A 25816-nucleotide genomic window follows, 5' to 3' on the forward strand; every position below is an offset into this window, starting at 1 on the left:
ACCAAATATAAATGTATAGTTTTTAAGTATGTTCCGCATGATTTGAAGTAGGGATTGCAATACCGGTATTCAATAATTTATCGATACCGAAATACCGGTTACAAAAATCCACTATACCGGTATTTTTGGTATTGAGAAAGCATACACGTTTATGGTTTTCGAAAATGAATTTAATGTTATTTTATCATTACTTCTATAGTGTATATTACATTTAATATATAAGTTTAATATGTACTTCCAAAATGCAAATATATTGACTGAAACCATCAAAAGTTAAATAATATTAAAACAAAATCCTTCAACTACACTTATAGAATTGTCGCGATGAATTAACATATATTATTTTAAAAAAGAAAACATTCGTGGCAAATATTTCCAATTATTTTATAACCATTGATTCAACTTTGATAATACATCCAACAAACGTTGAATTTGAGAGAGATTTTTCTGTGCCCGGACTTATAGTAGGTATTTGTATAAATTATCAGTTCTAAAATATTATGATTTATACATACATATTTATAAAGGTCAACATTATAAATGTAGGTATGTTGCTATAAAATAGTGTTTAAACTAGATTTTAATAGTCATATTATGTATTGATAGGTACCTACTTTTTTCTATAATATGTTTTGACGAATACCGGTATTCAATAAGAACTACCAAAATACCGGTATTGATATATTCATTCGATATTGCAATCCCTAATTAGAAGTTTTATCAATAGTTTAATCCGAAATGCTCAGTGCCGAAATTACGATTGACGTGAGTTTAAGTTATATCTGTTACAAATTATATTATATTCATGAAATAATTTCAAATTATATAGTAGCTCTATTGTTATTTTAAATGTGTCAATTTTTGACAGTGTATTTTATAATAAGAATCAATAGTTCGTCTTCGTCAGCCAGAAAGCAATGTAGCCATCGAGTTTCCGTTTCCGCAATCAGCCGTCAACATCCGGCGATGAGTATTGACTTTTCAGAAGCACAAACGGCTCCCCCAAACAATCGACATTTTTCCTCGTAAACAATTTCAGCCGAATACCTTTCGGTCGGAATCAACAAGTCGGCTATCTACATTCCGTAATAACGTGGACATTAAACTAATTTGTTTTTTAAATACACTTCAATTCTTGGTGAAAAGACATTAATCAAAATAAAAATTATAATTTACTTATTTGCAAGTACCTACAATAACGTAAATAATATAATTTGTTTCTGACGTCAGCTATTATAATAAAATTAAGTTCGTAATATAATTTACCCTTAAATTATTTTTACAACCCTGCGTGTCTATTCTATACACAATATTACTATCGGCCACTATTGGCTGTTATCGAGGGTAGTTTATCATATGCTTGTATTGAGGTATTATAATAAGTTAGCAGTCTAAACAGTCAAAATTGTCTAACTCGGTCTAAAAGTTAGCACAGCCAAGAGAGGTGCTGGTTAAAGCATAGCACTTATTGTAAAAATTATAAAACTTCAATACAAAAATATGAAAAACTACCCACGATAGCTACTGATAGCGGCCGATATCAGTCTTGTGTATAGAATAGATGGGCAAATCGCCTTCATTTGGTGGAATTTTAAATAAATTAAACGTAGTTATTGGCATAGGGTTGGAGCGGACCCTTTTTTGAGTTGCTCCGTTTCAGCTGCGCTTCTGCTCTCGTCTGCTCCCTTCCAGTTAAAAAGTTTTAATAGTTATTATATGTGTACAAATGTTAAAAAACAAGAAAAAATAAGTAATTTTTATTATTAAATCTTTTAAACAAAATTGCCGCCAGAAAATCGTCTTTCACTATCTGCCTATTCTCAGTTATAATTAATTTTATTGCTGATAATAACCTCTCGACACTCGCTAGGGGAGTGGTTCATGCCAATCATTTATTACTAATAACTTATTAGTAATAATTTGCATGAACCATATAAGGAAGAGAGGTTAAAAGCACTCATCCGAACAGTGAAAGATGTGACTGCGATTGCAACTTTTTATAGATTTTGTTCTATGTATATTTATGATGTTTTTATTACATTACAACTAAAATTTGAATCAATCTTGACGTCATCCATGAATTAAAACAAATATGGTAATCATCTGTTAACGGATTTTAAAACCTCATCAGATCATTATTTTACCAAATCCGCAATGGACGATAGCTCAATGGCTAGAATATTGTATCGGATGTGAAAGATGTGTGTTAAAATCCCAGTCAATGAATGATTAAGGATTTTTCTAACATGTATGATTCCGAAGTCTGTAGCTTCGAAAAGAAGAATAATTAATTATCGTGTCGCTACATTCTTTTTTAACGAACTCTATTACATCGCAAACCCTTGTCTGTTTCCTTATCCACTCATTCCTCTTTTTTTCCTTTTGCGTTATGCCCAGCATGCACCTCTCCAAACCACGTTGTGCTACTCTAAGATTCTGGATCTCTCTTTTACTTAGGGTCCATTTTTCACACGCATATGTGATTATGGGAAGCACACACTGGTTGAACACTTTGCGCTTTAGGCACAGTAGGAGGTCACTTTTGAAGGCATCATTGGAAATGGGCTGGACACATAGCTCGAAGAAGGGACAATAGTTGGACAAATTTAGTCATCCAGTGATATCCAAGAGGTACAAAACGTTCGCAAGGTAGACCTAGAGGCCGCTGGATCGATGAAATGATAAAGTTCTGCGGAAGTACGTGGCAACGCAACGCACAGGACCAAAAGAAGTGGAATCAGCTTGGAGAGGCCTTCATCCAGCAGTGGATAGATTCAGTCTGATGCTGATGATTTTTTAGTTTTAGTGAAACTATGTTATAATATGTAAGCCACGCCGCATCTTGTAGTATACAAGAAAGGTTTAAATATTTATTTGTTTACGTTACTTGGCTTTTGGGTGGTTACTAGCTTCTGAAAAGCTATTATACAAAATCCACTGGTGACTTCACATTCGCCATAAATATGTTAAAAAGTTCTGCTCCAAAGGCACTCCTGCGAAACTTTCCGTAACAATTGTGGAATTTAAAACGGCGAATGCGGCGTCGGAAAACCGGCGTCGGATTTTTAGACGCCCTCTCCCATTTCAGAACTAAACATTTCACACTCTGTCGAAAGTGTCGGCCTCTTTTTTGAAAATTTATTGCCCTGCCTAGTCAGATTTGTAACGAGAGATATTTTTGCCCATTTTATACCTAAGCGCTATTATCTTCTTTTTCTTCTTTTATAGACCGCTAAGTATGTTTTTATTCACACGTTTGCGAACTTGAGTCCCAATTGTTTGCGTATTTTCACTGATTCATTAATATTGCATTTATATAACATTATTGTCTAAATATTTAAATTAGAATATACTTAAGTTGAAATTCAGCAATATTTAAGACGGTGTTATATTTTTTTGTAAATTATTACAAATTATTTTGCAGATTTACTATTAGTTAAAGGGTCCAACAAGGATCGCGCCAAATTAATTTACTGTCACTCTTATTTTTTAAAAATGTTTTTCAGAAAAATAGATTGGAATTTACGAATTTAATTTATATTTATATATTCTCATGTTTTCAAAAAAACCTAATGAAATCCAAGACAAGTAAGCAATAATTTACAGTAGTGGTTTAAACTATTAAATATCTCAAAAATAAGGGGTATATTTTAAACGTGGACTCAAAAGAAACCCTTGTAAATTGAATCCAGCTTGAACAAATCAAAAATGATGTATATCTTCGACAATAAATGTATATAGATGGAAGAATTTCTCACGGAATTTTCTACAGATCAAACATAGGATGAACCGCATTTGGACGTCTGAAGAAAAAAATATTCATGACTCACTTTCCACTATCCCTTTTTTTTTTTTTTAGTATGTACTAAACTAAAGTATGAGTGAGAAACATGAACTAAGAATAATATTACACAGCATAGAGAGATGCATGTTGGGTATAATGCATAGAGATAGAATATGTTAATTAGTAAGTAAGGGAATAAACAAAAATGAAAGCAAAAGGAGTGTGGAGGTTATATGGCCACATTCCTCGAAAAACCGTTTATCACTCAAATATTACACAAAATCTTATCATCCAGTGGTACTATAATAATTGAAGACCTAAAGACCGGCCAATAGTCTGCTAGATCGATGAGAAAATCATGTCACAATGAAAGACTAAGGACCGACAAGAACGAATACAGCTAAAAGACACCTTCATCGACCAGTTAATAATTGAGAGTAGCTGAAATGATTATGATAATCTAGTTAGTGTCATTATCATTAGCGAGGATGATTGAATCCACTGTTGTATAAAGGTATCCCCTAACTATTTCCACACTTCTATGCTCTAAGTATATTCTTCGATCTTAGTGAGTCTGTCGATTCATCGGGTTTTAGGATGGTCATTTAATGCCCCTTGGGTATGACTCTGTGATTGTATTTGTCGAGCGGTTGTCCAATGACCGAATGACATATCTAGTCCATTTCCATGTCATCAGCTTGACAAATTCTATCACATCGCGTTCTCTTACATGTCTATTTTACCACGTTTTTATTAGCTCGTATTCTTGTTTGTCCGGTACAGATTTTTTCTTGTGTGTCCAGTATAAATTTTTTCTTGTTTGTTCAAGATTTGTATTGGACGATTGAAGATTCTTCCCGTAGTTCCCGTTCCAAGTACAATAAAAAGTTTTATTAATACATAGAATTGTCAAGTTTATATGATCCAACAGAAAATTTAAAAACGTGGTATATAAGAAGTTTTTTTATCTTGTAATTATTTATCTATTGATTTATTTTGAGGTTTATCCGCGGTATACCCAACATACACCTTAGACTATGCTGGTTAGTACAGGTATTGAATTAAAATTAAAAGTAGGTAATTTACGTATAAATAAATTAAACGTGTGTAGGTATATAATAAGTATGATTCGTATCTGTGCTCTTATGAATCCTAAAAAAGAAAATTCCAGAGGTCGTCCCTTGGTTATCTGATGTAACAAGAACCATTATTTACACCTAAGAATATATTATTTTCATTCTTTATCGTTTTTCCTCGAAAAAAAATAGCCCCTCTCTATTTTTTCCATTTTTTAGCAACGACTGCATCATCATTCATTGAAATCGAAATTAAAAGAAAAAAAGAAGGCTAAACACTTCGTTGAAGTATGTGTATGAAATGTGAAATATTTTCTTATAATTCTCTACTACATTATTGATTTTAAGCTGCAATAACTTCAAATGGATTCAAATATCTACCATCAAGTTATGCATACTAGCATTTGCAGTAAATAATTGTCGAAAAGCTATTATATACTAATACTATAATTGAAGTTTACGTTTGTGATATCAAAATATTTGACCTTTGATCAGCGTTTTAACTATTTCCATGATACATAAGCAACAAATATAGTTTTATTTAATTTGTTTGACGATTTGTTCTATTATAATTTAAAAAAAAATAAGAAAAATTAATAATTAAATATTAAGGCTATACTTCAGTTGAGGCATGGTCTAATTTAGATCGTGGCTATGCGATGCGCGGATTGTGCAAATGGCGCGTTCCGAACGAAATATAATTTGTCATAAAAATCCAACATGCGTCCATTTAATATTATGTTTATTGTTATATTACTAGAAATAATAGTATATTCATTGACATGTTTTCTTTTTTAAGTACATACGTAAAGTTTTTTTGGTCATCTTTACATGATTTTAGAGTATTTTCATCCGACGCCATAACAAAACAAATCGACGTGCAGACACCTCGACTGTCGGCCTCCGATTGGCGACTGGTGAGAAATTTCGTCGCACCTACAGTTGAAAATTATTTGCCGTTTCACTGAAGTACGCTCGCTCTTAAGGAAACTTACACATTTTATTTTATGGTGCCAATTTAATAAAATTTAATAAAACACTTTCATTAAGAAAAATAAGTTTACTGATCTGGCAGGATTCAAACGCGTACCTATCTAATGCTATCGCGCGATAAAACTTACTGGGCTCTGGTAGGTGATAAAAATTTAAGGCACTTTTGTAAAATTCGATTAAAAATTAAAAGCACTTTCAATTGTAGGCATAATGCTAAAAATATCTTAACGTTAAATTTTATGAACGATTATTTTTGAATCTAAAAGGAAATTAGCAGAAAAACGATTTAGCCATTATCAAAATTACGATTAAGTGATTTTATTCTATTTATATCTCGTACTGATCGAAATATTGTATTGATTTGTATAACTATAAAAGGTGTTACATACAAATTTGAGAAACTGTAAAATTACAGTGATTAATAATAGTAATGCGTCCTTAACGGCCCACATGCCAGCGTACGTCAAAATGGAGATTTTGTGCTATTTTCAGAGCATGATCCTGGACATTCCTTAAATGTTGTAGATAATCTATTTACATAATTTTGAAGCCGTATTATCTTTTATATTTATTTTAAACATTTGATGACTGCATAAAGTATTTTTATTACATAAGATAGTATTCTTTTAAACCTCTCGCTCTAATGTTTTAGAATATAGTCATATTTCAGTACATCCATGTGCAGTGGTGTTAAAATTTTTTATATTTATTAATTTTTAAAAGCATTTATAAAACCATAAGTAAAAATTATGTCGACATTATTATACTGAAATATTTACAATAAAAAATTATATTGATAATCTCTGTGATCCCAAATTTTACAAGAATTAGGCATTTTATTATTTAAAAAATGGGCAAGATTTACACATTTAAAGATAATTCTAAAGATACTGATTATTGGCTATGTTGTTGACCATTCAAATGTCATAAACATTCTACGAATGATGTTTGCTTTATAATAATTATTGTCCTAAGAATAAGGTAGTATTTTTTTGAAATACGCCATTTCTATTCGCATTCCCCAGTGGTTAAGCTACAACATACGGCCGTAGCACATAAATTGACAAACGATAAATAAAGTGGGGCGTAAGATTATATTAACGCGCGTGTTTGAACATGTACTTAACCGAAAAAAATATATTTTTTTAAAAACTATACCTACATGTTCAAACACGCGCATTATCATGATCTTACTCCTATTATGTTCATCAGTCAGTAGAGAATATATAAATACCCTTTCTAAAACTCGTAGCAGAAAACAGTTGTTCGAAAATATATTTATTAATCCCGAAATGTCAATCTGTAGTTAGTTTGGTACATCATTGACGTATCAAACTAACTTAGAAGATAAATCGTAGTTTACTGCTTTTTTAGGAAGATTCATAAATCTTGTTGAAAAATCATTCCCCTAAATCTTCCATAATGCTACAAAACGTGCATTTTTGACTTTTTCATCCAACTGCATACATATAATATTATTAATAATATAATCAAAAACATACATAATTTAGAAAAAAATCGAACTCACGTGTTTCACTTACGCCAGGAAAATGGAAGAAGCACACTAGGTCCAAGTGATTTTTGTGTGTTTCTGAGGTTTTTCAAAATGATGTATATTCTTTAATAAAGATTATTTTTTATTATGACGTATGTTCAATATTGAATAATAATATACAATGATGTCCATTTTCCTTAAGTATTATTGAAATAATTCAGAATATGGGTTTAGTTTAGTAAACAATAAAAATAAATAAATAACAATATTTATTATACATGGTATTGTGTAATAACTAATAATATATGGTAGTATTGTTTTTTTATGGATATTCAACGATAAACCTTGTGATAGCATTATGGTATATCAAAGATGATTAAATATAATACAATGCCTTGGTTATTTCATTTGAGTTGTGGTGGCAATTAGGGGTAGCAAATCCCGGAATCCCGATTCTGGGGACGCCGGGATTCAACTTAATTTAGGGATAAAACGTTGTCACATGATTTTCGGTATTTTTGACACCCGCCTCTTCTACAAAGCTTTTATATTTACTGTTTAAGTTACGTTACATTTTTTAACTCCTCATTCCCCAATTTTTAAAGAAAATTTGTTGAAGGTAATCGATTTCAGTTGAGTAAGTTGAAATTAGATATTTTGTTGGTTTCGTGACGTCACATTTTAAACAGCTCTCCCCCGGACAAATCATCACATTTTATTTATTTATTTAGAAAAAGAGTATTACAGCATTACAGCGATTGGCCAATGCGCCATAATACATAATAAATACAAAATTATATAAATATCTTAATTACAAATAACAACTAATATATCAAGAAAGTAGAAAAGACAGCATGTGTATATGTAAATATTAAAGAAACACGATAATATAATATACAGTTATAAATTTAACCTATTTAACACGTCCACAAACATTATATAGTTAATAAAAAATGAATCAACCTGTATGGTGCCACCAAATAAGTTAATTGCACGATACACAGCATCATGAAACATAACATCTGTCCTGCGACGAGGTATCTTGAAAACCGTATATGTGATATTGGTAGGAACATGAAAATTAATATTTGCCAATATATACGGATTGTAAATGAACCCACGAAGAAGTACAAAGAAATGCTTTATCAGACCCACCGGCGAAAGAACGTGTTGACATATTATATGAATGACCTCTTATTTCTATCGGGATAGAAAATGGTCCAATTTTAAGACTTCACAATTAACATTCATAATATATCTTTGGATTCTATTTAATTGAAAAATTGTGCTTCTTAATAACAAATCAAATCAGTTGGTATAAAAAATACGGAAATTGTAATTTAAGTAGAAGTTCAGAGCTATCAATTTGCTAACAACGTATGCATACTAAAAATATGATTCACTACTTGTCTATATAAAAATAATAAGATATGCAGTTATACAATAATAGTAATAAAATTCATTTTAATATTACATATTAAAATTCTACTATGTACGAGTAGAATGTAATTTCTTTTATTTTGTTAACTGTCAATTCATGGTGGAACTGCATTGTATTGTTGTTTGATTTAATAAAGGTATGTAGTAGGTACTTATTCCACTTTAATAAATAAATTTGTACCGGTTTCGTCCGCCTCATATAGACATTTTCAACTGTAATGTAAAATGTAGTTTGATAAGTTTGGAAGTACTTATACAATTTTTTAAATTATTTATGGTTTTAATGATTTTATATTTAATTTAAAAAACATCGTTTATTATATAAAATATAAATGTGTAAAACGAAATAATATCAATTTATTTTCTTAGTCAACTTTTTTAATATTTATTATATCACAAGCAAAAAAAAGAATAAAATTTAATATTTTTACCAATATTTGTCGAAATCGTGAAATCCCGGAATTCTGGCCGTGATTTTCTTCCCTAATGGCAACAGGGTCTGTAGGACGCGACATAAACACGACTGTTTAATGCACAAGCTGTTGCAATTTGCAATAAATTTGTCATAATAAAATACCGGTATTAAAATTTTCTACATTGACCTGATTTCGTTCGACACTGTAAAACAGGGGTGTATTAGCTATACAATTATTTTAACTTGTGTGCAATGCTTTCAGTGTTGATGAAGTTAGATCGTATTTCCGTCACTTTATATTTGATTTAATGTTGTTTCAAACTAAAGCGACTGAACAAAATACAGTGAGTAATATTATCATTTTTATTAGAACACTTACCTACATATAACGTTCTTAACCCGGCCGCCGCGTCAGTTTCAATATGAAAGGGGCTCTCTCTGCGGTACCATTTTTCTAAATGCTATGCTTCGCTATATTATGATAAATACGGCAATTAAAAATAGCTGGTATTACTGTTATCATGCCTAGATACATAAGGTTCGAAGTGCCACACTAAAAAATAGAATCGATTGTTGAATTTAGCTGTGAATGCTTGAATAAAATCGTCCATAGTCCCTTGTACCGAAAAAATACACAGCCATGTTTGTGACGTAAAAACGCGTCATTGAGATTGTGCGCCTATGAAAAGAAATAAATCACTGACACTAATTTTATTTTAGTCATGTTAGAAACACTTAAAAATGCCGTTAAAAATATTGAAAATAATAGCTTTTATTGTGTCGCATATTATTACAAGTTTTATGGGTCGCGTAAAGTTGAGTCCACAGTGGTTGAAATATTGTAATAATTTCTTATGTTCTTTTTTTAGTGTAATTTGGATTTTTACTAGATTAAACTTTTCAGTTTTATTGAGCATTGTGTTATGTTAGTGATTGTCGTTTTATGTTTTATAAAAAAAACAATATTTATTTTGTAAAATCTGCTGCGTGCTTGTAAAAGTGCTATAAAAACATTTATTGCGTGAGGTTTTAAAATTTCATAAACATTAAATTGCATACAAAGATAATATGTAATATAGTTGAAAAGTCAATATTCCATGATTTACATTTTATATTATGTTGTATACCCGTGTGTTTTTTTTTATACTTACGTTTATTTATACGTTTTATATATTCCTTCATAGTAGTTCGTAATTTATTGGTAAAACTCGCAATCGTCCTAACTAAAATATAATAATATATTATATTTTTTCATTCCGTGTGGACGTATCTTTACGACATATTTACGACTTTCAATAATGAGCTCGATTTATTACTTTCAAACAATTGGGGTGACACATGACGACATGACCATGAGTAATAAAAATAAATGACATAATCCAGAACACAAGTTCAAGTACATATTTATAAATATTTTGATGACACAGGTTCGGTTGTTTGGTTTTATTTTATTCCCGCAAACATGGTGTTGTAAAGATCGCGGTGAATATTCAACTTGACACGATAAATCACTCGGCGCACACTCAAACTCGAATGAAAATATTTTGTATACCTAGTGCGCAGGCGCTAAAAAATACCGCGTAGATTTGAACTGATGCAATCGTACCGGCGAATCTCAATAGATCGAGAGGGTTCGAAAGATCGATGTTTATGAAATTAAAACAACATATTTTTGACAAAGTTATATAGGTGGAAGTAGGCGGATGGATCGGGCTATTTTTTAATAAAATTCTCAATGCCGCATGAAAAATATTTCTTGCGTTATCCACAGGTCAAGGTTTGCGTATCTGACTGCTATACGGTCGCCCATGTGTTACGTACTAGCTGTATCCTACTGGAATACGGTCGCCGGGAAAGGGTTAAGAAGTGTGATTGAATTAGTTACTATAGAAAAGTTCATATATTTTTGTATGTATTAAATGCAGACGGTTGGAGCAGACCTTTTTTTGAGTTTCTCCGATCCAGGACCTAATATTTGCTCCATCTCCGCTCCAGGGTCTGCTCCGCTCCGGATAAAAAGTTTTTAATATGTACTTTATGCATACAAAAAAGTAGTTTCGAAATAATGTTTCGTCTTTTTCATTATTAATAATTCTATTAAACAAAATTACCGACAACAAATCGTCTTTTATTATTTGCCGCTTCGATCAAAAAAAGCGGGGTTATTTATCACTCGACAGTGTTGCCGTATTTTAAATAATTCCAGTGTTGCAAAGTGTCAAATATAATATTTTAATTGGATTTTAGGACTAAAATTTATTAATAAAAAAACATCCGGAGCAGTGGAGCACTACAAAGTTTCGGTGCTCCGGATAATTGCTCCACTGCTCCGTGCTCCTGCTCCGAGCTAAGCTACAACACTCTGATTCAATGCACTGAACAATTAATTGTTTATAAATAGCGTACAAATGCTGGCTTCAATGTAGTTACAATACATAATATGTATTTATAATACGTGGGTACGGGTAACATAATAACTTAATCTGGGTACTGATAATAATATGATATTGTTATATCTGAATATAGTATGTACATTACTATTATATTCAGGTTAAAATAATCTTATAATTAATTTAACCGCTAAGAAGAGAAGAGATTATCCATTGATACGCCTATTAATTTTCGAGTGTTATAGGTAATTAGTTACAATAATCTATTGACAAATGATAACTATTTCTTTCCTTAGTGAAAATCTACCATTTGACAGTTGTCTCTCACTTGTGAAAACCATCCATTTCTAACGTGATTTTCTTCAATAATTTTGTCGGCGCTTAATGAAAACAGTCTATTTTAATAAACTATTTCTTTTATTCAATGAATAATTCACAAGATTTGAGAATGTAATATTTTATATATTGAACATAAAATATTTGAAAACATCTCATGCAAGTCTAAGTACGTTATAAAAACTAAATATTGAAAAGATCCCTGATGTCGGTTAGTAATTAACCTTACTAATTAGTACATATCTTGAATTAATATAATTTAATATATTTAATAAGCGGATAGCCAACATTACAACGCAATTCGATAAGCAATTCAAGGAAGAACTTCTAGTTAAAATCGTAATAATTAAGCAGAGTACCTGTAGGTTAATTGTAAAAAGCACACTGGCGCGAATCCAGCGTTTACAGGTTCAAGTCCCGTCAGGTGTAGTATTTTTACTAGTGACTTTTTGGCTAGTGGGTATCATAAACATGAAATGTCTTCAAATAATGTATTTTATTGTGCGAATATAATATTTTTATATACATACTCCATCAGGCCACGAGTTGTGAAACACATGAAAAAACTCTCAGGCTTGGTAAAATCATATCATGACCTCAGTAGGTATCGAATACGGAACCTCCGACATGAGAAACCAGTACCTCGTGCAATGGACTACGAGAGCCACCGATTGGTTATTTACTTCTTATTATTCCTGACGCTACACCACTACTTGTAGATCGAGACCTCCTGTAGCCTTGATTCATCTCTATTAATGTCTGGCGATAGCCTTTTCCATTCAGTTCTGAACTCATAATACCATCAAAAAAATATAAAATAATATGACATCATTTCTAGTCTCTAAAGTGCATAAATAATTATTCACGGAAGGCAGTTTTAAAATAGAATCCTTCTACAGTGGCACTATGTGTACGGCAAACGCGATTCGCAGTTGTATTGATATTGTTTGTTACAATGTCTAGTTTTAAAAGCTAGCAAACAATGCTAAAATGTACAACTGCTAATCGCTTATGTCGTACCTTGGAGCCACGGTAGAATGATAACAGTATTCCCTATGGCCTATGCGGTTCGCAGATAATAGTTAATTTGACCATACTGACAAAAAAGTCATGTACCTATCATTGATTTCAATACTCATTGATAGTTTGTACCTAGTACCTTAGTTAGACAATACATTTTTATCTCTATGGGGCTCTTTGCCTTTTATATTTAGTCTTTCGCGTCAAAAACTAATCTAACTTAAACGGGATGTAAATTTTTATCCTTACATAGTTCAGAAAAATGCTAAAATTTCCCACTACGGTGCCGTAAACAACAGAAATGTTGATGGAATTTTGAACTTTCACCATTAAAACTTGGTAAATCTAAGGATTTATATCTTAAACCAAAGATTACTCAAATTACGAGCTTTTGTATTACATACCGCACTCCTTAAACTCGTAGAAATGAAAAACAGAGCCATTGATCTTGAAATAAATGAATCGAAAACAAAAATCATGCTAATAGATCAAAGCAGTCGGTTGCTTAATAACAACGCACGTTAATGATTGCAATTTTCATAACCAACAGCTATGCGGACGGCGGAATGCAGGGATCGGCGGAGACACATAATTAAGACTAGTTACGATCCTCAATAGTGAAGGATTCTGAAACGAAGGATATTATATATCACAGATATTGTTACGACACAATATAATAACTTAAGTATATAGTTTTTTTTTTTAATTTAATTTAATTTATTAAGGAAACAAACAGTTACATATTGATTACAAACATTTAAAATATAATAATGAAAAGTTATTGCAACCAGCAAAGTTTCCCTGTATAAATTATAATATGGTTAAGCCTAACAAGACAGAGAGTAAGAATAACATAAATATAAAGAAATTACATAAGAAAATTACATGAGAAGAATGAAGCAGAATAATGAATAATTAAATTATATACAAAAAAGTAACATTTTAAAAAATATATATAAGTATATGTATCTATTTATACAAAATTTTGGAGATAGCGCGTTTAAATGAAACAGGTGGATTATTAAAAGGATCAACGGTGGAGAAATACATATTGTAATTTAAACAAGAGCGCCGAATAAAAGAGTTTTGTGCATAATTAGAATCGCTACGACTGACATGGTACAAAGTTTGGTTTCGAGTAAATCTTGATGGACAATGGAAACCCACTATTTCGAGTAGGTTTGGCGAGGCGACAAAACCATTGATAATTTTAAAAAGAAAATATTGATCAGATATAGAACGTCGAGTTTCCAAAGATGGTACCATAAAAGTTGCAGTGGTTGAAATAGAATTAGATAAATCATAAAAAGTTTTCATAAAGAATAATAAATTAGTAAAGTAATTTCCCAAAATTTGTAATTTAAATTATACCGCTTAACGTATTCATAAATAGTACCTAACGTCTATCAAAATGTTCCTTAAATTACTGGAAATGTATCTACATACATCTTAATTGACCCATTTCCTGCTGGATATCATGCTAACTTTGATCAAAACTGAAAATCCAGAAGCTCTCAATCGGTTTCAGGAAGGAAACACTCATTTTGATCGAAGCGTTTTAGCCCGACATGCGATGAAATAAAATATGCCTCGTAAAATTTATTTACTGGATAAAGCTCATAGCGTGCCACGCATCTCATAAATATTGCGAATTGATACATATGTAGGTAATGCAGAGATTTTTGGGTTATCCATGAACCAAATTTATTTATTATTTATCTCATCGTATAATCATTGGTAAAAAAGTATTCTTTTTCATGCGAAGAAACACACACCTATATGTGATCGTCCATATATGACGTTACGTTAGAAAGAGGAAGTCTGATTTAAGGGGTTAGGAAGGGTGGGGTTGTAGAAAATCTAACGTCGCAAAGCCGGCAAAATATTTATTTTATAGTGTTAACTGTCAATTCATGGTGAAACTGCATTGTATTATTTGATTAATTATTTGTTTAATTAAAAACAGTTTTATAGTACTTATTCCACTTAATTAATTAAATTTGAACCGGTTTCGTCCTTCTCAATGGGACATTATCAACTAAATAATAATCTTAAAACAGGCATTTATCAAACAAAATCATGAAAGCGACAATATAATTCTATCAATATATCGCAGTGAACGTCCATAATAACCAAACACCATTGAAATATAATTACAGCAATTAGACATTGATACTTGATACTTATAGCATTAAGAAAACTGCACCAACTATTCTAAAAATTAATGAAACATATAATAAAATAATATAGTTGATGGAAGACGAAACCGGTCCAAAATTGAATTAATAAAGTGGAATAAGTACTATAAAATTGTGTTTTATTTAGTTAAACAAATAATTAATCGTATTATTGTTTAATTTAATAAAACGCATTTTTTTTGTAGTACTTATTCCACTTTTAATACTAGTAATTTTTAATACTTTCATAATTAATTTTAAAAGTGGAATAAGTACTACAAAAAATTGCGTTTTATTAAATTAAACAACAATACAATGCAGTTCCACCATGAATTGACAGTTAACAAAAAAACAAAAGAAAATAATTAAGCAAATAATACCAACAAAATATATTATACTTACTAATTTATTTCTGAGAATAAAATATTACATTATTATTACAATGGACAAATAATGTGAAGGGAGATAAAAGATGTTGTAAATAAATGTAATGATGAATGGGGGAAAGGGGGTTCAAATACCGAAAATAATGTGACGTTATATTGTATAGTGATGCCATATTACGTGCAAAATATTATATTGAATGAATCGGTAATTGATAATTGTAAAACAGTGGTGAATTATGTTATTTTTAATATTACCTGTATGGGTATGTCTTCTACTTTTCCGATTGTATTATATTATAGCTATAAATTACGTCAAACATGTTGGCAAGCCGTGTTTTACTTTGAACGCCAGCAGTTTATAGTCTCGTAAATAAGGCATGAATTAAATTTAAGTGATTTCTATGCGCCACAGGAATTATTCACGATTTCAATATCCCAGCAAAAGTCAGTTAATTTCATATTTAATCGATTCTAATAATAAAGTTTTACGATTGCCGCAATTTAATATTGCATTCTGTTTATAATTCGAATTGGTTTTGAAGTTTTAATTCAAATGAATTCAAACAAAGCCAAATTGTAGATTAAAATTTTATTGTCGCTGATAAAATTTGAATAATTTATTGTTTTAGGTACTGTAGGTCATATAATTTTTATGGCAAATATTTGGCAATTCTTTCACTGAGAAATTAGCTCTGTTGATATCCCAATCATCATTATCTAAATTTATTTAGTATGTTGATGTAACTCAGAGACGTTAACTAAAACCTTCACTTCTCTAAATATAGTTAAAATATTTATACGGACGAAACCGGTCCAGTTATATTTAATAAAAGTGGAATCACTACGATAAAATTTGCATTTAATTTAATTAATAATACATCATTTACTGTTTGAGGCTTTCACGGTTGTTTTTTAGATTTTAGGGTTTCCACCGTGTGTCCTTCTTCCTTCTTTCCTCGACATTTCGGGCTCGTTGCAGAGGCCATTATCAAGAAATGATATGTTTTATGATGAAATGTAGTGTAGTTCAATGGCCTCTTTTACCAATCGTGCGAAATATTCTTTATTCCGACCCAATATCTTGGTTTTAAAGTCAAATTTGTGTCCTGTATCCATCGAGTGCTCGGCAATTGCTGACATCGTGTAATGTTTAAGTCGGTATGCCCTCTCGTGTTCACTCACACGCTTCTTTACTGTTTTAGAAGTTTGGCCTATATACTATTTTGGGTATCCGCGACAGCTAAAGATAGGATAGCTAGGATACTTCGGAAACATGAAATCGAAACAATATTCTTAACATCGACAAGGGTCCGAAATATGTCGAAATATAAAGACCAGTAAAGGACCCGCAACCTTTGAACTCGCACTTTGGTTCCCAACCACCATACCAGTCAATTTTTGACTTTTTCCCGACCCACATGTCCATAATATGGCAGAGTATTACAGGTTGCAAACGAGATCCTCTGGAAATATCCTAAATGTGTACGAAAAGGGTAGTTCAAGAGCGAAGCTTAAGTTGATCCAGTCAGCTGGGCCGTCTGGCCAATTTTATTCTTTCTACAAGCATGGAAATCTTATCACGTAGTTTTTTTTACCGTTCGGTACTCTGTATTTTACGGTGTTTATAAATAAACCTGTTCTGTAAAATTAGACTGCGGGTATTAATCCTGATACCGCCTTTTCCCCTTTCTAAATCAGATTTCTTCCGATAATTTTTGAATCGATTTCCATATTCGTCCGAAGAGCAGAAGAAGGTTTGTTAGTAAATACCTTTGTCACTGAACATTGCCCAATTTCAATGCAAAATTGCCAATATAAAAATACATGAAAATATTATTACCGTGGGACTTTCGTTGTCACGAAACAGCCATATAAATTAGTTTTTTTTTCGTTTGTTCTATATTTGAATTTATTTTGAATTTGAAATATCAGTCAGTCATCGTACATAGGGGCCTTCGCGTGATGAATAAGTCAAAAACTTTTAAATTTACTGTTTCGTTTGTTTCACTGTCTGCAAGCAAGAAAACTAAGTATAAAGAATTGGTATAGCAAACAAAATAATAAAATTCGAGAAATTATTTGTGTTTTTGTGATCAATCTAGTTAAATAAAACTTTGTAGACAGTTGCTTAAAAATTAACAATAATGTAATATCATCATCAGTGGTGTGCGGTCCAGAGATGATATTATAGATGAGAAGCATTCCCAGACAAAATTAATAAAGTACTATGTAATAATATAGCGTGCCTATTTATTGCGCAATTCTATTGTCAACTGTAGGTACTGAAATATACCTAGTTCTGCTAGTGGATATATAAATCAATATTACATAAATATTTTGGGGATATCGCAAATCTTCAATTCCAAATACCATACGACTAATTATTCATACCCAACCCCCCACATCCACGATGACCGCGCGGCTTAAGCGTCGGCCTATAGTGTCGAGCAGTGGCGAAGGGTGGAGGTAGGCTGTTAAGATCCGCCATAAATAGTGCACACTAAACTTTATCAGTCATACATACTTGTTTTCATTGAAATAAGACTACATTTTACAGATGGTGTTGGTTAGTTTTTAAAATTCAATTAAACCCTGCGAAAACCAAGCCATAATAGATAATAGTCAAAAAATACTCGTATATCTAAAATTATGCAATTAACTCATACATAAATTTGGATATTTTATAGATAGAATAATAATTTTTATCTATTATAGTTTGGTTTAGGCATAGCATGATGAATTAAAAAAATGAACCAACAATATGTGTAATACGTAGTTTTAATCTAACGAAAACAAATAAGTCAGAGTGAAAAAATGTGCACAATTTTGTCATATCGCTTAAAATATACCAATGCTATTATGGTTTGGTTAAGACAGGGTTTAATTGATTTTTAAAACCCAACCAATACCATCTGCAAATTGTAGTCTTATTTCAATAAAAATATGTACATTTGACTGAAAAATTTTAATGTGCACTATTTATGGCGGATCTTAACAGCTTACCTCCACTCTTCGCCACTGGTGTCGAGGGTCCCAAGTCCGAATCCTGGGACTGGCAAAGTACACCTCATATTGTTTTTCAATTTGTGTATGAGTCAGAGTATGGACCTAATAGGTTGAGCAAGTGGCTATAACATCCATTTCTCGTAAAAACAAAACCTGTTAATACAAGCCTCCACTCTGTGGAGACTCATATTATGATCTTATTAGGATTAGACATGGTTAATATATATATATATATATATATATATATATATATATATATATATATATATATATATATATATATATATATATCTAATATATAAAAATTAATATTTGTGTGTTTGTTTGTTCGTATTTAATGCGCAGCCACACCGTTCATCCGATTGCAATAAAACTTTGTAAACTTATTGCTTGCACTTGCGGGAAGAGTATAGGCTATACTAATATATAAAAATGAATGTCTGTCTGTCTGTCTGTGTGTCTGTCCCGTATGCGTTCCTATACCATTCATCCGATTGCGATGAAATTTTGGTAAGTGGTTATATGCACACCCTTGAATGTTTCTGAATTAAAAAAATCATCATCATCTTCTTCTTCTTCATTCAATTTTCTTTTATTCGTATGGTTCCTATACCATTCATCCGATTGCAATAAAATTTTGGTAAATGGTTGTATGCACACCCATTAAGGTTTCTGAATTAGAAAAATTATCATCTTCTTCTTCTTCTTCTTCATTCTATCTTCTTTTATTCGTATGGTTCCTATACCATTCATCCGATTGCGATGAAACCTTCGTCAGTTGTTGTGTTAACACCCGCAAAGGTTTCTGAAATAGTACAACCATCTTCTTCTTCTTCTTTTTCTTCATTCTATCTTCTTTTATTCGTATGGTCCCTATACCATTCATCCGATTGCAATGAAACTTCGTCAGTTGTTGTGGTAACACCCGCAATGGTTTTTGAATTAGTACAACCATCTTCTTCTCCTTCTTCTATTCGTATGCGTTCTAATTCCATTCATCCGATTGCAATAAAATTTTCGTCAGTAATTGTGCCAACACCCGCGAGGTTTCTGAATTTTACAACCATCTTCTTCTTCTTCTTCATTCTATCTTCTTTTATTCGTATGGTCCTTATACCATTCATCCAATTGCAATGAAATTTTCGTCAGTAATTGTGCCAACACCCGCGAAGGTTTCTGAATTAGTACAACCATCTTCTTCTTCTATTATATCTTCTTCTATTCGTATGCGTTCCTATACCATTCATCCGATTGCAATGAAATTTTGATCAAGTGTTGTGCTCACGCCGCAAAGGTTTCTGAATTGATACAACTATTTTCTTTTTCTTCTATTCTATCTTCTTCTATTTGTATGCGTTCTTATACCATTCATCCGATTGCGATGAAATCTTGAACAATTGTTGTGAGCACGCCCGCGAAAGGTTCTGAATTAGTACAACCATCTTCTTCTTCTTCTATTCGTATGCGTTCCTATACCATTCATCCGATTGCAATGAAAATTTGATCAAGTGTTGTGTTTACGCCCGCAATCTGAATTGATACAACCATTTTCTTTTTCTTCTATTCTATCTTCTTCTATTCGTATGCGTTCTTATACCATTCATCCAACTGCGATGAAATTTTGACCAGTTGTTGTGCGCAAGCCCGCAAAGGTTTCTGAATTAGTACAACCATCTTCTTCTTCTATTCTATCTTCTTCTATTCGTATGCGTTCATATACCATTCATCCGATTGCAATGAAATTTTGATCAAGTGTTGTGCTCACGCCGCAAAGGTTTCTGAATTGATACAACTATTTTCTTTTTTTTCTATTCTATCTTCTTCTATTTGTATGCGTTCTTATACCATTCATCCGATTGCGATGAAATCTTGAACAATTGTTGTGAGCACGCCCGCGAAAAGTTCTGAATTAGTACAACCATCTTCTTCTTCTTCTATTCGTATGCGTTCCTATACCATTCATCCGATTGCAATGAAAATTTGATCAAGTGTTGTGTTTACGCCCGCAATCTGAATTGATACAACCATTTTCTTTTTCTTCTATTCTATCTTCTTCTATTCGTATGCGTTCTTATACCATTCATCCAACTGCGATGAAATTTTGACCAGTTGTTGTGCGCAAGCCCGCAAAGGTTTCTGAATTAGTACAACCATCTTCTTCTTCTATTCTATCTTCTTCTGTTCGTATGCGTTCCTATACCATTCATCCGATTGCAATGAAATTTTGATCAAGTGTTGTGCTCACGCCGCAAAGGTTTCTGAATTGATACAACTATTTTCTTTTTCTTCTATTCTATCTTCTTCTATTTGTATGCGTTCTTATACCATTCATCCGATTGCGATGAAATCTTGAAAAATTGTTGTGAGCACGCCCGCGAAAGGTTCTGAATTAGTACAACCATCTTCTTCTTCTTCTATTCGTATGCGTTCCTATACCATTCATCCGATTACAATGAAAATTTGATCAAGTGTTGTGTTTACGCCCGCAATCTAAATTGATACAACCATTTTCTTTTTCTTCTATTCTATCTTCTTCTATTCTATGCGTACTTATACCATTCATCCAACTGCGATGAAATTTTGACCAGTTGTTGTGCGCAAGCCCGCGAAGGTTTCTGAATTAGTACAACCATCTTCTTCTTCTTCTATTCGTATGCGTTCCTATACCATTCATCCGATTGCAATGAAACTTTGGTGAGTTGTCGTGCGCACGCCTGCAAAGGTTTCTGAATTAGTACAACCATCATCTTCTTCTTCTATTCGAATGCGTACTTACACCATTCATCCGATTGCAATGAAACTTTGGTGAGTTGTCGTGCGCATGCCCACGAAGATTTCTGAATTAGAAAATCATCTTCTACTTCTATTCGTATGCGTTCCTATACCATTCATCCGATTGCAATGACATTTCTATCAAGTGTTGTGCCCTTGGCCGCAAAGGTTTCTGAATTAGTACGATCATCTTTTTCTTCTTCTATTTGTATGCGTTCTTATGCCATTCATCCGATTGTGATGAAATTTTGACCAGTTGTTGTGCGCACGCCCGCAAAGGTTTTTGAATTAGTACAACCATCTTCTTCTTCTTCTATTCGTATGTGTTCCTATTCCATTAATTCGACTGCAATGAAACTTTGGTGAGTTGTCATGTGCATGCCCACGAAGATTTCTGAATTAGAAAATCATCTTCTTCTACTATTCTTATGCGTTCCTATACCAATCATCCGATTGCGATGAAACTTTTGTCAGTTGGTGTGCGCACACCTGCAAAGGTTTCTAAATTATTATTATATAAAATACAAAGTTTGGTGTTTGTTTGTTCCATCCAATTTTGATTTTTTTTTTACTACATATTAATAACATTAATAACGTTTTAATATTTTGGATTCGATTTTAATTTAGTGTTCTTATGTTTGACCTTTACTCCTATTAGAATTATTTTCATATTGCCATATTGTATTACACAGATATTTTAATATTAAAAAAATAATTACCTCTTATTATTTTTCAAATATCTAAGATAAATATAACCACGAAGCGACCCTGTGCGAAGCCGGGTACTTCAGCTAGTATATTATAAAATGATAATAAAGACGAAAACATTAGAGGACAAAACAACCGGCTTAAACTAAAAGGGCTATCCCTAGAAAAATCTAGTCATCTAGTGACCAATGGTACATAAAAGGTATAAAACAGGTAAGAAAGGTAGGTCTAAAGGCTCTAGCGAAATAGTACGTGGTAACTAAACGCACCGGAGAGAAATTCAACCAGCATTTTTACAAGAAATATATGTCAGACATTTGCTCAACTTATTAGGTCCATGCTCTGGGTCCCAATACATACTGAAAAACAACATGTATTTTTTGTCACACCCGAATACGAACCTGGGACCCACGACATTATTGGCCGATACGTTACAGCTCGACCATCCAGGATGTTGTAATTTCTACTGTTAATAGCCAAAACCGTGTTTATCTTGACAAGACTATAACATTACATTCATTATCTCCAGCGATCAGTGACGTCCCGTGGAGGTAGGCAGATTGAGCGTCGCTTGGGGGCGGCAGTTACTCGAAGGGCGGCAAATCGAGGAGAATCATTTGGAATATATAGAAATAGCTACCCAAACATAGTAATAATGAAATATCTTTCCATAAAAAAATTCAGCGCACTGGTTTTGTCGGGTTCACGATATCTGGTTTACTTCCGTTGCTCTTCGACGTCCTTGGTGACCAGAAACGACACGTGCAGATTTACTAATAATTCGTCTGATATTTTGTTAATAATGCATCCATGTAACATATTGGGCTCATGAAAGAATGATAAAAAAAATTAAGCGGCATTCTGACGCTGCCTAGGGGCAGCATTTTATCTAGGGACGTCACTGCCAGCGATCCACACCCTATCCGTCCGGAGCCACGGGGACGTTTTGTTACTTGGTACTTTTTTTTAAAGTAAAAAATGTAAATCAATGCTGATTTTTTTAGATTAATTAATTTTAAATGTTACTAACGATTTTTCACCGGCAGAGTTAAAAGGTCTCATATTTATTCCTCACAGATTTTTCTTTACGTACACAATAATAATAGCTGCGATTTCGTCACTTATCTTTCCGGAAATTTAACAAAAACTTCTAAAATGAGAATAAGAAACAGAAGAAAGGAATTTTTCCACAATATTTTCTGTCGATTGAAATGCGATTAGTCTTCAACTAATTACGAACAATCACATAAAAAACCCTTGTTTGAATTTTTTATTTGACGTCTAAATAATAATGCTAGGGATGATTATTTATTCATTCGCTAAGCGGTGCCGCGTGTATGAATAAAAAAATGTATGTATACCATTAATGCGTGACTGGGTGAATAAAATATTATGACAAGCGATTAATATCTAATGACGGTGCCCAACTACTGACAATAAACGATTGAACTAAAGAAAGTTTGCTGTTATTTTCTTAATTGGGGCAATATTTTTTTAGTACACACTTATTTCACCATTATCATTATTTAGTAGACGGGAAATACACATTACCAATCTTCTCCAAAGCTTTTCTTACTTTCACTGTGCTAGGGTTTTCAAATATTTCTCTTTCACGGTGCTCTAAAAAATGTCAATAGTTTAACTATGGCTGCGGACATAGTAGCCGCGATCGGTGGAACTATAAACTTTGTCCATCCATCTTTGAACATCCATCCCTATTTTCACCCCATACATCAGTATGAAAACGTAGTCATGACAATCAGTCGTGTGAGGGAGTCCATATGTCTGGAACTCCCCCCCCATAAACGTAAAAAAATCGTATTGTCATGCGGCATGTCTAAAAGATTTGACAGTACGTCACTGATGATACATACGGATACTGACGGTACTTATAATATTAACCTATAGAAGGGTTTGCGAACCTTTTTACATACGCGTGCCAAAATTTACCAAAAAATATTTTTCGACTGTCTGACGTGCCAAACAGTCGGCTAGTTTGTTTTAGGTGAAAAATTTCGCCGCGGGCCGCAGGTTACTCAATTTTTCGCAGTCAGCTCGTTTTTTTGCCTGCTATTCTTTGTACAATGCGATCTGCGCGTCGATTGATAAAAATAATATTAAAACCCGAAGGAAAAGCGCATGGCTATGTCGTCATTATTATTGTAAAACTATTTTGAAAATTCACGTTTCGTTCATTCAATTCAAGTTTTCATTCGCGTGCCGTAGAAATTCATCTCGCGTGCCATAGGTTCGCCACCCCTGACCTATAGTATAAAATAACCGTTTGTGGGTTCGACATTCCATCAGTGATTATAGCTGCAGACTAGACGTTCATAAATAAAAATCAAAGCATGAAATGTCTAAGGATGGGAAATATACCCGGGGAAGTGGTAAAAGTAGGCGATAAGTGGGGTACGAGCAGTCCTCAGTCACGACTGCTAGGTGTGGATTTCCGAACTCGACTTGACTTGACTATATGAGTTGAAATCATTCTTAATTAAAAAAAGAACTGTTAAGTTATCATCCATATTTGGGCGTATGCAGTATGTCAGACATAATATAACAGAAATGGCGTAGCAAAATACATTTTTATACGATATCAAATGAGAATAATATATCGTTATTCACATTATTTTTATTTGTTGCAGATCGTTGAGAAAAATCGCCCCGACAGGTCAAACAGAAACACCTTTCTCGTCCCAATGAATGGTGGAATTTGGACACTGTGCGTCGCTTTGACAGGTGATCATCATACAATTCGTTTAATATTTGGATATAACACAATATTAAAGCTCGACTAAAGAATATGAAAATACCATGTAACCACGACACAAACCAACATTAGAATAGTTAGTTGTTACGTCATTTCGGTCTTACTACACGTGATGCAAGCATTGCTTCTGGGAGTGTCCATAGAAACAACGCTCAGGGAACTCGGAGGTTTCTCAATGTGGGTGTACAAAAAATGTATACTCCGTATCAGCTGGAACGAAAAACAAACTTACGAATATCGAGGATGAAATTGACCAAAGAAATTTATCAAAGAAATAAACTGAAAATTTACCATAATTTGACCACATCGTGCGGCATTTTATTAGCAATAATAACTACTTGTGCGCATCTATTCTATACACAAGACTGATATCGGCGGCTATAAAGGGTAGTTTATCATATTTATATATCGAGGTATCATAATTGTTACAATAAGTTAGCCGTCTAAATTGTCAAAACTGTATCTCGCTCTAAAAGTTAACCTAACCAAGAGAGGTGCTGTTAAATAGTACTTTTCACACAGTTCAGACGGTTAACTTATTGTAAAAATTAACCGCGTCAATACAAAAAAATGGTAAACTACCCTCGATAGCAGCCTTGTGTATAGAAAAGATGCGCTGCTTCCTACAGACGGAGAAAAGATAACAAAAATCATTGCCTATGTCCGATAACGGAGATGGCACAGAAAGAAGACATACTTGCCATAATGGTTGAATATTTTTTATTCTTGTTTTATTTATGCCCCATTTTGGCACTCGTAATAGCCGAATAGATAAATGTCTGCCTATAATGTTGTGGGTCCCGGGTTCGAATCCCGGATCTGGCAACAAAAACATATATGGACTCATTAGGTTGAGAAGTGGCTAGGATCGGATATAAATGTAGCTTATTTATGAAGATAACGTTTACCTATTCAAATTGCGTCACGCTGAAGAATATTTAGCACTTTTTTCAAACTCGAAAATAACTTATTTTTTTGCGTATTTCACGTAAAAAAATAGCTTAATATATAATACCTTTATTATATTATCTAATCTAATGAAAAC

At 32.5% G+C, this 25816-nt stretch overlaps 1 protein-coding gene across 1 annotated transcript in view; it reads left to right on the top strand.

The window, feature by feature from the left end:
- LOC147070522 (uncharacterized) overlaps window positions 1-25816 on the top strand; it is a 70627-nt gene that overhangs the window by 39794 nt on the left and 5017 nt on the right. Inside the window, exon 3 of the mRNA XM_085949579.1 lies at window positions 24647-24740. Coding sequence (XP_085805705.1) covers window positions 24647-24740 — 94 coding nt within the window. The remainder of the gene's footprint in view (window positions 1-24646; window positions 24741-25816) is intronic.

This window comes from Rhyacophila brunnea, unplaced genomic scaffold (assembly GCF_057557595.1).
Source record: "Rhyacophila brunnea isolate RB1 unplaced genomic scaffold, BYU_Rbru_1.0 scaffold_22, whole genome shotgun sequence".
Taxonomy (NCBI): domain Eukaryota; kingdom Metazoa; phylum Arthropoda; class Insecta; order Trichoptera; family Rhyacophilidae; genus Rhyacophila; species Rhyacophila brunnea.